At 38.0% G+C, this 16,163-nt stretch overlaps 1 protein-coding gene and 1 long non-coding RNA gene across 8 annotated transcripts in view; one reads left to right on the top strand and one right to left on the bottom strand.

The window, feature by feature from the left end:
• Nucleotides 1-439: 439 nt before the first annotated feature.
• Mitf (transcription factor Mitf) overlaps nucleotides 440-16,163 on the bottom strand; it is a 99,277-nt gene continuing 83,553 nt past the window's right edge. For 5 of the 7 annotated variants that reach the window (XM_083087625.1, XM_083087623.1, XM_083087622.1 and 2 more), the window contains 2 exons: nucleotides 13,338-13,614; nucleotides 440-9,033 (listed from right to left, as the gene is read on the bottom strand). In XM_083087625.1, coding sequence (XP_082943751.1) covers nucleotides 8,581-9,033; nucleotides 13,338-13,614 — 730 coding nt within the window. In that variant the 3' untranslated portion in view covers nucleotides 440-8,580. The remainder of the gene's footprint in view (nucleotides 9,034-13,337; nucleotides 13,615-16,163) is intronic. The other 2 variants (XR_014436522.1, XM_083087624.1) reach the window with 2 other exon arrangements.
• On the top strand, nucleotides 9,887-13,709 carry LOC145964653 (uncharacterized). Its single transcript, XR_014436533.1, has 2 exons — nucleotides 9,887-10,564; nucleotides 11,739-13,709. It is a non-coding gene; the product is annotated as an uncharacterized LOC145964653 (long non-coding RNA).

Genomic DNA, 16,163 nt, shown 5'->3' with positions numbered 1-16,163 from the left:
TCAATGATAATCAAGTTGATTAAATATTTAAGGCTCTGCGGTGTTCTTGACGGCGACTGGGACATTTGTAAATTAAATTTGTATTATAAAAGCAGTTTTGTAGTGTGAAAATTTCAATTTAAAAATTATAAACGCAATTAATTATACATGCAATTTTTTCTGATTAAAAATAAAAAAACAAGTCTATCAAAATGTAAAATTTTTCCAATTTAAATAAATTGATGATCGTTTAAAATCTAATCAATCGCAAATTTCTTTACAAAGAACGTATACAACGTTTCAATGAAATTTATCCGTAAAACAATGCATTTATCATTTCCCTGCTTGTTTCAGCTATGCACAATACGCATATCTAGTAAGCGGATTTCGATGATGCCAGAAAAGGAGATGAAAATAGGAGGGAGGCCACCATGCTGATGACGAATAAATAGACTTCACAATTCAGTAACGTCATCTTTTATCTTCATTTTGTCAGGCACTGCGTCATATTCACTTCTACGTGAATTGCAACCGTAATGTATCGCGAGTAACAACGAGTAAAACATATACATAACATAACATAATTCATCCGCTTCGCCATCACGGCCAATCATCATCCAACGTAATACAATTCCGATTCGCCTGGCTCGTCATCGCGCATTTATAACGATCACAATTACATGATCATAATTGCACGTCCTAATAATTGTAACAATAGTAAATGATAACAATGGATAGTCATCGATACCGAGACGTAACACCGTCAATGACGATACGCCGATGTAACAATGATGGATGATAAAGTATCGTCTCAAAACGGTAACATTAACGATGCGTAACAATAACGATAATTTTTATTCTTACTATTACTATCGATATAATTAACATTACTCGCTCTTTCGCATTTACCTCTTTCGCATTGTCAACAATTAAACTATGAAAATTAATAACACCATTCTCGCTTTATCGCTATCTTTCGCACTTTTCCTGTATACGTGCCGTTAAAAGTATTTTTCGCACGTATTTTATGTATATTTGTCAAAAAAAGGATCGCGAATAACTATCGAATCGAGAAGAATCTTAAATACAGGATAAGATGCAAGGTTCGACGATATTGCGCAAGATCCTCCGTCGTAAAATACTTCCGAAAATATATTCTTCGCACGTTTCCTCCTAGTCTACGTATTGTACTTATTCGCTTATATCTATTGGGTGTATACCTTATCGTATCACACACGTTATCATAGAGGGCTGCGAGAAGTCGAGAGATCGCGGATCTTTTCTCGCGTGTCGAAATGATCCCGTTTTCTGCAAACTCGCTCGGCGGAAAACGTCTTTTCGCATTCCGGGAGTATTGACTTACGCGTCCGTTTCGAGATACGATATCGGTCGGGATATGCTCTCGCTTACGAGGGCTCGACGTCTGGAGGAGATTTATCTGTGCTTGCGAAGCGTGCGCGCAATTTTGCGTCGAGGAGGCTGCGCCCGGAGAAAATTCGACGAGAAATACGCGCGTCAACGATAATTCCCACGATTCCTCCGATTCTGTCACGAGTGGCAGATCTACAAGAGGCGATCTACAAGATGCGCTTTATGAAAAAGATTCACACCTGATCAAAATATTAAAAGTGAAAATTTAAATAAAAAAAATGCAGTAATTCTGATAAAATTATGTCTTTAAAATGAAAGATCAATATGTGAAACATTATCGGTTCCCTGCGAAAGCGCGATTGTTTGACACGAGCGTGTCTTTAAATTGCACACGCGCTGCCGATGCATTTAAATTCGCCGTTCGCGTGACACGCTTATGGCTACCGTTAACCGTGAGACTGTCAACGAATGAGCGAATGCGGCGTGCTCGAACGAATGACAAAGGTGCGTGGCAAAAGCACCGACAACGGGGAAAAGCCGGTGGAACCGGCTTACTGAGATACATATTATACAATTCGAATGCGTGTTAAAACACGCGACACGCGCGGCTCATTTCGAGCGCGTGCTCGTCCTCGGCCTGGTCCGCGCCGATGTTTTATTCACGAGACGGTGAAACTTACGGGGAAACCCACATCCAAACGCGAGCGCCGGAATATAAATACCATCGATAAAATAAATTTTCTTTCATTTTCAGATATCAAAATTAGAAAAAAAAGAAACAGAAAAATTGATATGAAAAAACGAAAATATGATGAAAGAGAAATTGACGAATAAAGGAAGAGTGTTGGCTAACTCTTAAATTTCTCGCGTAAGTGAATCGCGAAATTTAGTAAACATCTCTTAAAAAGTAGCGCAATGCCGATGTCGCGAGGAGGCAATTGGGCGAGAGAAACGCGCGATCGCATATATTCCGCGTTCGCAGAATTTTCAATCTTGTTCTATAGCACGTAACATCGGCAGTATCTCTTATTTATGGTCGCTGCACCTGCCTCGTACTTTCGCCTTCTCATTTTCTCTCTCTTTTTATTCCCGTTGTTGTGGCGTTATGTATGCCCGCATGCAAACGATACCGATTCGCGATGGACGACTCGCAAGCTTGCGACGTCAGCATCGTGAATTTGCGAAAACCCAGATTGTCGTCGTCTCGTGCGATGAATTGTGTTCGAGAGATCGAACTTCCGAATAAGCAAAAACACTCTTAAAAATAATCTTGCAGTGTTTATATTAATATATATTTAAAAAATTAATCTCGCGAAATCTTTCTCGAAGAATAAAATTTTGCGCAAAATATGAAAGATAGTATTTTCAAAACCTGAGAGAAACGAACAAATTTAATATTAAATATTAAATGTGTAATTTATATAAATAATCTGTTTCGATGTAAAAAATTGTAACGATCTATAGGAATAAAGAAAAGAAAATTTCTCTTATTAATATTTAAATATCTTCTTTCTTCAAATTTGAAAATTATTCTTGTGACATCAATATGCATTAGAGAATGTTATATTCGGAAACAAATGAATATACAACTGTGTTCCAGGATAAATTTCCAATACGTCTTCCGTAACGCGCTATTGCATATTGTCGTGAAATTTCGTTCCGACAGAAATTAGTTTCGTTCTGAGTTTAAAGGTAGGCAGCACTCGCTATAAATGGCGTACCTTCGGGGTATGACCTATTTCGAGGTTCGCTGGCAAACCAGTTATGTCTGCTAATCATTATTGCATACTTAACTTTCGTTATGCATTCACGATGGCAATAGCCTTTGGCGTTTTAAGTCGAAAAAATTTGCAAGTTTCAACGGCATCGCGTTGCTTCGATATCGATAAAGAATATCAACTATAAATAATTTTTACAAAATTACCTGCCATCGAACTTAAACACCGAATGCTTAATTAAAAAGAAAAATAAATCGTGCGTTTCTTATCTTCCTAATTTTTGGCTAATCGAGAAAATAAATAAATTTGACGATATCCAATCTTCACGTTGGCACAAAGCGACGAATATTTCGCACGCGTGAAATTTCGCACCGAATCTCGGACCGAACTCGCGAGCACAGTCACGTCCTCGCCAAAAGTCCTAACAAGCCTCCTTTTAACAGAAACGCGTTCCTGACAAGAAAGTTTTTCGCAAGCCGGAATCGGTATTTACTTTAGGCGCACGCCATGTACTCGGATTATTTATTTTTCCCCGGTGGTTACACAGCACCGACAGCGGGGAAGTTAGTGTCCCTTCCTCTCATCTCTCCCCCCCCATTATTTCGACCCGGGCCGAGTGCACCGTGTCATCAAATCGTTACGTATTCCGCATCGCGCGGCTCGTGCACGGAATTGCGAGTTGGTCCGATTTCGCGAAAGAACATTCGGCGGACTTTGATAATCACACGAAGCACGAAATTTCTTTCGCTCGTCGACCTTACACCCAATTTTAAGACTTAAGTATAGGATGTCCCCGAGGAACGAGACATCTTGCTCCGCATCCGCGGACAGACTATTCTTTGATCAATTTGGAGTCTATTTTTCCTGAACAAAAATCAAGCCATTAATAATTTATCTAATTGTAAATAATGAAAAAGAAAAGATTCTCGTAGAGATTAACTGTTGAAACTAAGACAAAGACTGAAACCTTATTGTTCAATTTCGTAATATAAGATATTGAAAGAATACACGAAAAAAGTGGCGTTTAATCAAATTTTCGTTCAAAGAAAAATTGACTTGAAAATTACAAAAGAATTTGTAGATAATAAAGCGTTAAAAATAGCCGAGCGTGCTTTACATAAAATTTCCTAATTAATTTTTACAGCTTGCGAGAGAGAAAGCAAGAGAGAAAAAGAAAGAATTTTTTCAAAGGTCTTTTAATATATTTCTTACAAAACCTCTCCTCTCTTTCTTTCCCTCGCGCGCGCGTATGTTGCATCTTTGATGCTCGTCGAGCTTTCTCGCAACTGAAATTAAGCATCAATTAATCAACAAGAGCGTACGTTGACAACGCTAATATAAAATTTATTCGCTACGACAGTATGTATGTGCGCACGACAACATTGCATCGCGCAATAAATTCATATATATCGCGAACGGAATGATTTGTTAATGGACGTATCAGCCTCAGGGCATCGCAGTCTCCGCGAGCAACAACTGCAGTTTGCCGTTGCGCTTGCAACGTTTTGCTCGTTTGTTCAGTCACGCTTGTGAGAAACGAGAATAGCACGACAACGCGCGCGCGTTTCCGACCTGCTGTAATTTGTTTACATAGATCTCGTAAGAAAGTATATGTACTTGGAATATGTGCTGACGAAGAAGTGTCCTCGAGATGAGTTACAGATCGTACACTAAAAACTTGCGACCTGCGCGAGTGAGTACCGCGTATTGGATACAAAAAGGTCCTTCTAGGTGCCTTACACATCGACCATCTTGAAGCCAGAAGGATCTTAGTCGCTCCGCTACTCGAAATTGTAGGAATAATTTGTATATAGCGTCTGTTGTGTGCATACATTATTGCTTTTCCGTTGTACAAAGATGTGAAAAGTTTACTTTTTTTTTTTTATCTTTTAGAAAGAGTCGCAGAGTGGTTCCGGTTTCAATGCATTGTCGAATGCATTTTACAAATGTCATTTTCATAAAACACGAGGAATTGACATGTATAAACTAATCTAGAGAAAATCGAGGAAGATTATATGATATGATATATTTTCGCGATATGCATTTTGTATATATATGTAAAAAAATATCTTTTATATCTCAAGGGAGATGAATCTTTTATTTATTTTGATCAAACTGGCACTATTGAATACATATTTTGTTTATCATCGATGAATCTTTTATTTATCTCGATTAAACTGGCACTATTGAATTCATATTTTGTTTATCAAAAAGTTTCGAACGTAATTACGAGCGTTTTTCCAGCCTATGAACTATGGAGAATGTATTTCTTCACAAAAGAGAATTCTTTATTTATCTAAGGACTAATGATGCGATAAGAACACACTCGAGGGCGGTACGTTGTTCTTCTGTCTATAATCCATGTCTGAAATGTCTAACTCTATCACTTCTATGAAATGGAAGTAGATAAATGAGACAACCGGAAAAAACACGTTATCCCTAATCATAAAAAAATGCGTCAGCTATATATTGTATGATTGAAATGTCAAATATAATTGATATACAAATCATATCAATACATCTTATTATTAAAATATATTAAATATATTGTTCATACATTTATACAGAATAGAAAGAGAATTAATATTTAGCAGATTTTTGAAAAATAATTTTTTAAAATGTTTTCTTTTCCTCCGTTAATCTTTTCAAATAAGAAGTTGCCTTTATCCGTTATCGCTTATGGTTTAGCCGTGTGTGTTGGATAGAGAGTGATAGTGTTCAGATATTCTATGCATAGACCATTTCTATTTCCCTAACATTGCTATGGACATTTAATTGAGAAATTATGTTTAATTGAGAAGGTGCACTCGTAAAAGAAATCGAAAGTCCTAAAGAATATTCTCATAGTCTTTGTTTCTCTTTTATGTGTTCTTTGATAAAAAAATTATATTTAATTTTAAAATTATCAAAATTGCGCTGATCGATTTAACTGTTAAAAGAATATTATTTTATTTTCATTTTATCATAAAAATCAAATAACTGTCATTGTAAAAACTTGCCTGATATTTAATAATATAATTCCGACTTATGTATTCAAAATAATATCTCTTATTTTTCTCTCAATATTCCGTTTTAACGAATATTCAAATTTTTTCTCGCTCTCTCCTGAAAAGTAGGTGATACTTTAATTATTGCCCTTGCTATCGAGCGGCAATGATTTATCGACGATGATTCCTCGGTTGAATAATCATCGATCTTGGCTCGAGGCGACGTGGTGACTCGGGCAATGTGGGTTATACCCAACGAACGCAAGGTAAGCGATGAAATCAAGGACCGTCGCGTACAAAAGCCACCGTATGCTCGCTGCGAGCGACACACGAGGCAGCCCACGACGCGCACGTTGCCGAGAGGACAATAACTATTAGCAAACTTTATAACGAACTTGAGTATAGTACTCGCTCATCCGCTACGAACCTGCGCTCGAGGTATCAGACGTGATATCGCCCCGATATCGACGTCGATGTCGGGGCCTTTGTCGCGCACGATGGACAATTAATGGCAGATTGCGTGAGTCTTTTCGCGAATAGTTAGTTGAATACGGGTCTCCTACGTATACGTACAGAACCCCCTTCATTTTAATAACGCGATCAAGTTTTATCAAAATTGTTTTATACTAATACTTTGTATTTGTTTTCTGAATCATCATATTCTTGATTATTGAAAAAATATCGACTGCGATAAAAATAGTGGCAAGATGATATGATTTTATAAATACATAGGGAATTTCATAATCCTCGGGAGACCATAATTTTAAAGATAATCATGAATTTTTATAGTTTAAAAATTTTTTATGTAGATTCGTTTATGTAGATGATTTTAGAAACTCTGTTAACATTTAAAAATTTTACATTGTACATTTCTGGAATATGAAATTCCCGAGATTGTGTGATATTGTGTATATCTCTAGTTTTAATACTGAAATCGAAGGGTATATTTTCGAAAATACATTTTTTCGATTCTTTCCATATAAAGGCACTCGATTCAATATCAAGTTATTATATTTAAGATTAAGAACGCAAATCTTTTAAAACATTGAAATTGATCCGATTCTTCTCTCCAATTAATTTTTTATTACTACGATATTTTGTCTTTAATAACATTTCATACTAATATTCACTTTCTTTTATTTTCAAACTGTTCTTTCAACACAGACCTGATATTTCGTAGTTTTATAAACGTGCGAAAATAATGAAGTGACATATAATGCAATCATTTTTTCACAAATTTTATATAATTGCAATTATATTTCTTATCGAAGCATATACCCCGGGAGAATATTTTTTGTTAAATATTCCCCTTGCCTCATTTCTCTTGGAGACTATTTTCTCTCGGCACATCTCGCAACGAAAATAATTTCTCGATAATTAAGTAATATCATAACAACATATAGTTAACACTTTTGACGTTCTCGTCCTTCGTCAAAGATCCTGAAATCGTCCAACAATACATTACGCATCACTGATGCGCATCGTGACATATCGTCCTCGATTTATGATATCGAAACGATAGCAAAATGTTTAAGTTCAAGCGCGACAGGAGCGCGTCCTTCGAGTGCACTGACATAATATACAACGCACGTAAGATGTCACGCATTCCATCGATGTAACGGCCAGCCGTTTGTAGAATCGTGACAACGAGCCCTCCGTTCTTCGCAATTGGAACGACCCTGAACTCCTCCTCCATCGCCCAGCGATAACGACTTTCACCGCCACTTGGAAAGATTCCGGCCAGCTTGAAAACGCCCGGTCGCCTCTTGAGGTTCTCGTCATCGACCCGAAAAACTTCCATGATCCGCGTACTGGATCTCCAAGGACACGGAACGCGAATTTGACATGTCCTTGTCACGATAATTTTCTCTACGATCTTCTTGGTGGTCACCCAGGTTGAAAGGATCTTCAAAAGCGCTCATGCTGTCCATAGTTAATGAGAAGAAAATTAAACCCGTCATTAATGGCATATTAGACAATAAATAAGGATGTAACAGCAATCGCTGGATGTATTGTTGATAATTGTAAAATAATTGTAAAAATCACTGATAAAATAATTAGCATCTATGAAATCCGATAAATGTACGTATTTCTATGAAAACACTTTAATTATGTCTTCCAATTTTCCAGAAAGAGTTCGTCTATATAATTATCTTTGTTAATACTTAATCGGAATTTCATTTCAGAAAAATGTCGATATTCCTTCCTAGCAATGACTGTTTTTCCAATAAATGATCATTAATGATCATTTCCAATAAATGATCATTTGCGATTGAAATAAACAATTTTCTTTAATCTTCTCGATGGCAACCAACATCTAATCGGTGTATACGCATACCTCTTCATTTCTCTTGCCGATCCTTCGAAGTAAGGTTCCTCTCGAGTCGGTGACTAGTTTTAGATAAATCCGCATCAGCGGTCGCTCGAATAAAATCCAATTGGTGTCGCGCAAATTTCCTTCCCATTCTTTCACGATGAAGATCTACGATATCTCAGCAGCTCTGTCTTCATGTCTCACGCCACGCTTACACCAGAACAATGTCCCAATTTTTTCTTTCCTCTCTCTCTCTCTCTTTCTCTCTCACACACACACTCTCGTACAAATCTAAATAAATCATCTCGGACAAAAGCCAAGCAGAAAAATTCAGGACGATGAAAGTTTCGGGAGTCGACTTCGATCGCGCTTCGAAGCTGACGGTGGTTTTCGACGCTACGCGACAATGTCCATGTCGGACGAGGAATTCGACGTGGTCACCGCCAGACTGCCGAGGGTGTCCTCGTCGGTTAAACCGTGGTGACAGGCGGCCGCAGGTGGGCTCAACGGTGGCAGATGCGGGGACGACAGCATCGGGTCGCCGCCGTGGACGGGACCGCCGGTGTCGTCCTCCATGAGATCCTCGAGCTGCGATATGCTCAGGCTCGTCTGTTCCTCCGTCACCGCCAGGTCCGGTATCTACAGCAGAAAAGTAACCGGCATCCTGTCAAACGAACCACCCTCGAGTGCAAGCTCGAATAGGATGGGATAGGATGCAACATGGGAGTTCGAGCAGTAATGTTCCAATGCGAGATCTTTTATAAAGTTAGGAATGGATATACTGAAGTTTCCATGAAAAAATGGATATGCTGTTGATCTTCTGTGAAAACGTAGGATTGGATGCGCTGGTGAAATCTTTTCTGAAGCAGGAATGGATATGAATATAAAATGTTTATATTCGATGCTTGTCCATCTCTTCGATTAATGATGTGCGATACGGAAAAGCGGGATTATGTATATAATATCGAATGTTATTTACGTGCAATAAGATGTACATAATGAATTTCGTAGCAAAATTAGCAGCAAGATTAGAGCAGCAGTCAAACGCTACACATATTAGTCGAAATAGTAGCCCTTAAGATTGGAAATGAGATTATTCGAAAAATTAAATCTTGACATTTATCAAAAGTTGATAAGAATTTCTTGGTTGAGAGATTGGTTTTTATCAAAAGAGGCGTTTATCTTTATCAAAAATATTGTAAAATATGCGCAATGAAATTAGTTATTAGATATGTTGTCATCTTTTCAATGGAATAGTAAAAAGCGTTAAAATTGTAAAGTACAAAACACAAATTAATCTTTCAATTCGAAACAATTCGAAAAATTAAATACTCGATATTATCAGGACTTAAACGTCTACGCTATCGTCATTCACATATCGAAGTAAGCTGATTGAAGCCGTTTCTCTGTCAGATGCAGCTGATAACTTTGTGAAGTTACAGACGGCTTGGCTTACCAGAACCGGAATTAATTTCCAATCGTGTTTCAAACGCAAACGACCGTGGATCCAATTTACTTGTCGTTATATTACCAGTGCGACTAATTCGTCGGATTAGTCGTCGATTTTCGTTACGGCAAATTTATTGTAGAATTTGCGTCCAACGAGTTTTATTCGCAGACGCGAGCGTCTCGAGCATCGTAGATGAGAGGAAATGCTTGAAAAAATCGCGAATACCCTACATAACGCTTACTGCAAATACGTACGTCCTTCGAAAATCTCCATAAATCAGACTCGAGTTGAAAATTGCTAGGATATAATTTCGCAAGAGAGAGAAGAAAACTGCAAAATTCGCTTATTGTCCTCTTGAAAAATAAAAATCTCGGTTCGGCCGCGACGCATTTTTCGCGGTCGTACGATTTCATACTTGACGCGATATTCCGCGAAACGATCGCATGCACTCTTTACATAACATAACCGCGTGGAGGGCGTTAAATTTGCATGAAAAAAATACCGTGGCGCGTGGTTGCGCAACGCTGTGTTTCTGACGTTACAACTCATTCGGCGATTATCCTTTGTCCCGATACGACGCAACGCGACGGGATAGGCGCTCTGCGTGTTCCTCTCGCGAAAATACACGCCGCGCCGAGATGCGAGATAAAAGGTATAAGTCTCGCGTGAGGTAGCCTGGACGATAAGAGGACGGGCGATAAGGACTATGCTCTGCAGACGTACGCACAACGACGACGGTAGAGAGGTAAATATTTTGCACGACATTCAGGCGCGTACGGATTTAAGACGTGCAATTATACGTCCGCAATTATGCAATCTCGGAGCGAACGTTGCACGAGTAGAGATTATTTCTTAGAGCGATAATTTTCCTCCGTTTTTAATCTCGTCTTAATTTAATATAATACATTGAGCTAGTAAATTAATATAAATGGAGCTCATGTAAGCAAATGTAATAAATCAGGTAAATTATATTACACAGACTGCATATATGTATATTAGCGAATCAATCTCTAGAGATTATGATTTGAGAAAATTATATCTCGTATATTTTGATAAAAGAGCAAGAGAGAAAGAGCATTCTCTGTGATAAATTCTTATTCTTTTTTTTTTTCTGAAAATAATTTATCGTTATCTGGGACACACTTGTGACACGAGACCGTTTACGTTTCGCGCAAGGTAAATTGAAGAACGAAATTAACGTTAAGCAAACCAACGGTTAAGTGTCGCAGTAAAATTTCTTGTGCAATACGCGCGAGACACTTGGCTCGTCTCGGTCTCGGGATTCGAATCGCGAAGCGGGACATTATCAATGTTTAAATTTCTCTAACCGCGAAGAAGCTGCTTGTCAGACTACTTACGCCCCGGCAGAACTTTATCTCGAACAATAATTCAACTCATCCCTCTCTTGGTACGTCATATCGCGTCTCTTTCGTTATCTCGAGCGTCGCAGCAATTGCGAATGTTTCCGAAAACGTGCGAAACCGAGCGGACGTAAATTAACGTCGATGCATATAACAATCGCGTAGTCATCGTCACGGCCGCACATCTTCGCATGCGTGACAAACAAAGTTCCAAGTTTGAATGTAATATCAAATTAAATTAGAAGAGATAAGAAAGAAGATCGCGCGGTTTTTTTCTCTCATCTACTATAATCGAGATGTTTGTTCAAGAATTTATAATAAGAACACCTCTCTAATCAGTCGCGCTGACGACATTTCATAGAGATAATTATTTCTCACATTTCTTGCGTACATTATGTGTCGCACGTCATTCCAAATGTTCCAAATTCGTCAAAAATTTTGCAAGAGTGAATGGACGTCAGTTACGCCACTGTCGATACGGTTATAATATGAGAAGATTAATAAAACATCTCTGTTTTTTTTTGGCTGGCTCCTCGGTGTCGACATAATCTCCTTAAGAGGCCTAGATCTGTCGTCACAGAAGCGGTCATCATTTTATCGACACTTTGAGAGTCCTTAATCACATCACGAAGCTGTTCGCGTCAAGACTCGTATGCATAATTTTATCTGGCTCACTAAATCAGCGGTAATTTCTGCCGTCATCTTACAAAGATAGCTTCGTCATCGAACGCTTTAAAGAGCAAGGACAACAGTGACGGTTATCTCTCGGAGATTCGGAATTGGAAAGCGAAATCGTAACGAGGGGCGAAACGAACGAGGGCGATTCGCACGGCAACCAGGAGATAAGCCGGCAGTTCATTATTCGAGGCAATAATCCGCTGCCAATGAAGAGTCGCCAGGTGAAAAGTCAACTGGTACTTTGTATCAAGATTAACGTTTCGAGTAATAACGAAGTGAGAAATAATCCATTCTTTTTTTCAAGCGAAAATTATAATATTCACAATAATTGTAATAATTATAGAGAGAATAGAATAATTAAAATTATTGTAAAAATCTTTCTTTTCGCGAATTATTATAATTTTCACAATTATAATTAATTCACTACTATAATTTTCACAATTATAATGCTGCGTAAAATATTTTATTGATGTTTATTCGAATATTAAACGGAAATCTCAGAAGATATTTTTGAATTCCTGCAATCGCTTTGTCATCAGCGATCGAATAAGATATCGAAAGATCGTAATCACAAAAGTTGCTCGATGAAAATCGATGCGTTAATTGTATGTAAATGAGACAAACATTTCTCTCTCATTATGCAAGCCTCATTATACGGCTTCAGGTCGATCTCGGTTACGTAATAAATCGTTACATCGTCGGTGCTGTCAAAAGGCAGCTTTACCGCTCTCGTATACGAAAGTATCGATAGTATATAAACGAGAATGTAGGAGACACGTTGTGCTCTCTCGCGAACGAATGAACGATGGAGTAAGCAAACAGCTATTTGCCTCCGTTCGTCGGGACAGATGCATGCGTTATGAAACTAGTCTGGCGAACGAGCAGAAAGTTTATTCGGATCAAGGATCATGTATCGAATCATTGTATATCGAAGCCGCCGATCTTTACAACTTCGAAAATCAACCGCGCGGCCGTCTATATTAAGATTAAATGATTCGTCGTTACGACACACCGCACACTCACTAATCTCCACCGATGGAAATTAACGATATCATTCGATTTATCGTCGGATATTAAGAGTAATAATTTACTTGAGCAATTACAATTATTATAAATGTCGTTAGAAGTATATAAAAAAAGAATATTAATTTTCTCATTAAAATAAACGATATATGTAGATTTAAAAATGAATATTATATGTATATAAAATATATAAATTTTTTGATTGAATAAAAAAATGCGTTTTTCATTGTTAAAACAGCGGAGGTGAACAAGAGAACGAGAATTAAAAGTACATGTAAGTATTATTATGAGTAAGTATATAATTATTATGAATATATATTAATTATTACGAATATGGAAATTAGACATGAAACTCTATATGATGGATGATGCGATGATGGATGATGCGATGATGTATGATCGAGAAAGTGAATTAATGAGATACCCGATCGTGCGGGATAAGATTTTTCGACTTACCTTTCGTTGCTCAAGCTTACTCCTCGGGAAGGTATTGAGCATGGTAGAGGTGGACGCCCAGGTGAAGTCGGAAACCGGAAGCCCGTGCGCCTTCGCTTGCAATTCGAGTTCCTGCACGCGCAGTTGTAACCGTCGATTTTGGTGCTCGAGTTGCTTGTGCCTGAGCTCGTTCTGCTTCATCCTCGTGAGCTCGTTCTTCAACAACTTTATGTACTCTACCGAGGATTTGAGGATCGTACCCTTGTTCGGCCTGACGTCCCTGACGATCTCGTAATATCTGTAACACAAGCGCGAGAAACCAACAACATTATACTTATATTATATTTTAATAACTGTAATATATTTAATATATTTATACAGATTTCATGAAAAGCGTAATAATTTTATTTATTTATTTATAGGAAATAAATGGGAAAGAAATCCTCTTATAACGTACAGTAAAACTAAATAAATAAATAAATAAATTTTACATATTATTCAAAAATTTTTGAAAGTAAAGCAGTCTAATTTTTTTCGCATTTACAATCTTTCTTACACTAAAAGTTCATCCATCGTCAACGATGCCGAAGAGTTATAATATGATTATATGATTCCTTAGCATAAGTTACATAAAGCACAGCGGCTTATGACCATGTTTTAAATTCCCCAACTTAAAAAAAAAATCAAAAAGAAAAGAAAAAAAAGAGAGAGAGAAGCAAGAAAAAAGAGAATGCCAAAAAGAGACGCCAAGGCGCTCTTTGAAACTTTTGGCACACGATTATTTCGCTGGAAACGTGTTCGAGATAGGATGTTTTGCGGGAAATTCCCAAAGTTCCTTATTCGACCATAATATAACCGATATTACCGAGTAGCGCCGCCGCCGCCGCCGACGAAGATGATGACGTTTCGAGGGCCACTTCAAGATGGAATTCCGAGCGGAAATTCGCGCATAATATCAGACGGACGGGGGTAGCGATAATTCGACGTAGGCAACGAAATCTTAAAGAATTTCCATAACGCGTGTCGCGTTCGTACTCTTCGCACTTTTCTCTCCTTTTTTTTCACCAAACTCTGTATGTGCCTCTTTTGTGCCTTCTGTGCAGACATGACGATTTGTCATTAACGCGGAGAATTTTTCGCACGACGACGCTCTCGAAAAATTCACAAAGACGCAGAAGCGAGAAGCGAGATGTAGTGTCTTGGACCGAGGTATCCTTACTCGTGAGAGACATTTGCGATGATCCAGCGCGGACAATCTCGCAATGCCAGTGTAAAGAATGCCTGCCAAGCGGTTCGTGAATGAGAATGCAAAGGCGAGAAAAATTCAAGATTTCGAGAGAAAGTACAAACTTTTTTCAGAAATACATGACAATATATTGAACAATGTCAAGAGCGATTTTTTAACGTATTGTATAATATTTTTTCGCTCACTTTACATTCATATAATTTATCATTATGAAGCATAGGTGTGTTGTACCTACGAGTAAATAAGTATACCTATATTACATTGTACGTAATATAAACGTAAGTAGCATTTTTCTCTTTAGAAACGAAACAATGTCATATTGGATGACTCGCATATTCAACAACAGCTGATAAGATACAGACATTATCCACAAACTATATAATTTACACGATAATATAAATCAGTATTTATAATTGAACAACATCCTTTCGAAGAGAACTAGGCTGCGCTATTTTATATACAGATATTTTTTCGAAACGTCATTAATCATATTTCTCTGACATTGATATGACAGCTCATTTACTCTTCATTAGTTCTTTCTCCGTAAACATAAGTATTCTATTTTGAAGGATTGGGGATTTTTTAACGCGAGCAAGACAAGGTGAAATTTTTCATAACGAACGGTAGGAACGCGCCGTGAGATTCATCCTCGCGATTTAAATATTCTCACGCGGAACTCGCGAACAACACTCACGGATTTTCGTCGTTTTTCACGCCTTTTTTTTCTCGCGCGTCGCGTCGCCGTCGCGGCCGTTGATTTACGACGGAATCGTTCCGTCGATTTATCGTCCGCAAAATCGCGAGCTACCGCCGTCCACGAGTAGGAGCGATGGCGAACGGAAAGCTTATTATGAGATGGCATTCGTCATGTCCGGGCGACATATCCATCCCTCCGTGAACTCCTTCGTGAATGGCCTTCCGAGAAAACATAATCCTCCGTCTTATCCCGCAGGAATACGAGGATCGAACGCGCGTCATACAGCTGTCGCATCCTTAATTTCGCCTGCTGGTGATCGAAACGTTTCACCGAAAATCTCTCTCCGATCCAAAAGAAAATTGTAATATTAACGATCGCGCAATAATTCGCGCAAAATAGCGCGAACTTTGCTTAAAACAATATTCTTAATTTATTTAATTTGACAGAAATAGAAATAAATTGAAGATAATAAGAAAATATATACGTGAAATAGCGTTAAATTGAAATTTCTATTGATCTGTGCAAAATTATACAATTTATAAATGTATACTTGTAAATCATAATGTATAGAGGCAAATAATAAATTACAAACCAGTGTAAACAAATAATTAATAATTATCTATTGTTTTGCATTTCGCAACAAAATAGTTTCGCGTTCTTGTAGCGGCGCGAACGGTCTCGCGACGTGGCTAATAATTTACATTGCCTCAGCAAAACTGTAATTAAATTCACGCGCGATCGCGGATCGCGAATGGATGCGCCGTTGCATGATTCGCGAGATTTTGCGCCCACAAACTCGGAAGCCAAACAGCCGCCGGAACATCGCATAAAGCATCACTTTTCCACACGAGAGAGAGAGAGAGAGAAAGAAAGAGATGCGTCATGTTTCCGCATTAACAACTTT

This window comes from Camponotus vicinus, unplaced genomic scaffold (assembly GCF_025532165.1).
Source record: "Camponotus vicinus isolate PSW18456_S1 unplaced genomic scaffold, iyCamVici1.0 SCAF_13, whole genome shotgun sequence".
In the NCBI taxonomy this organism is placed as follows: Eukaryota; Metazoa; Arthropoda; class Insecta; order Hymenoptera; family Formicidae; genus Camponotus; species Camponotus vicinus.
This window is presented reverse-complemented; position numbering and strand designations above follow the sequence as displayed.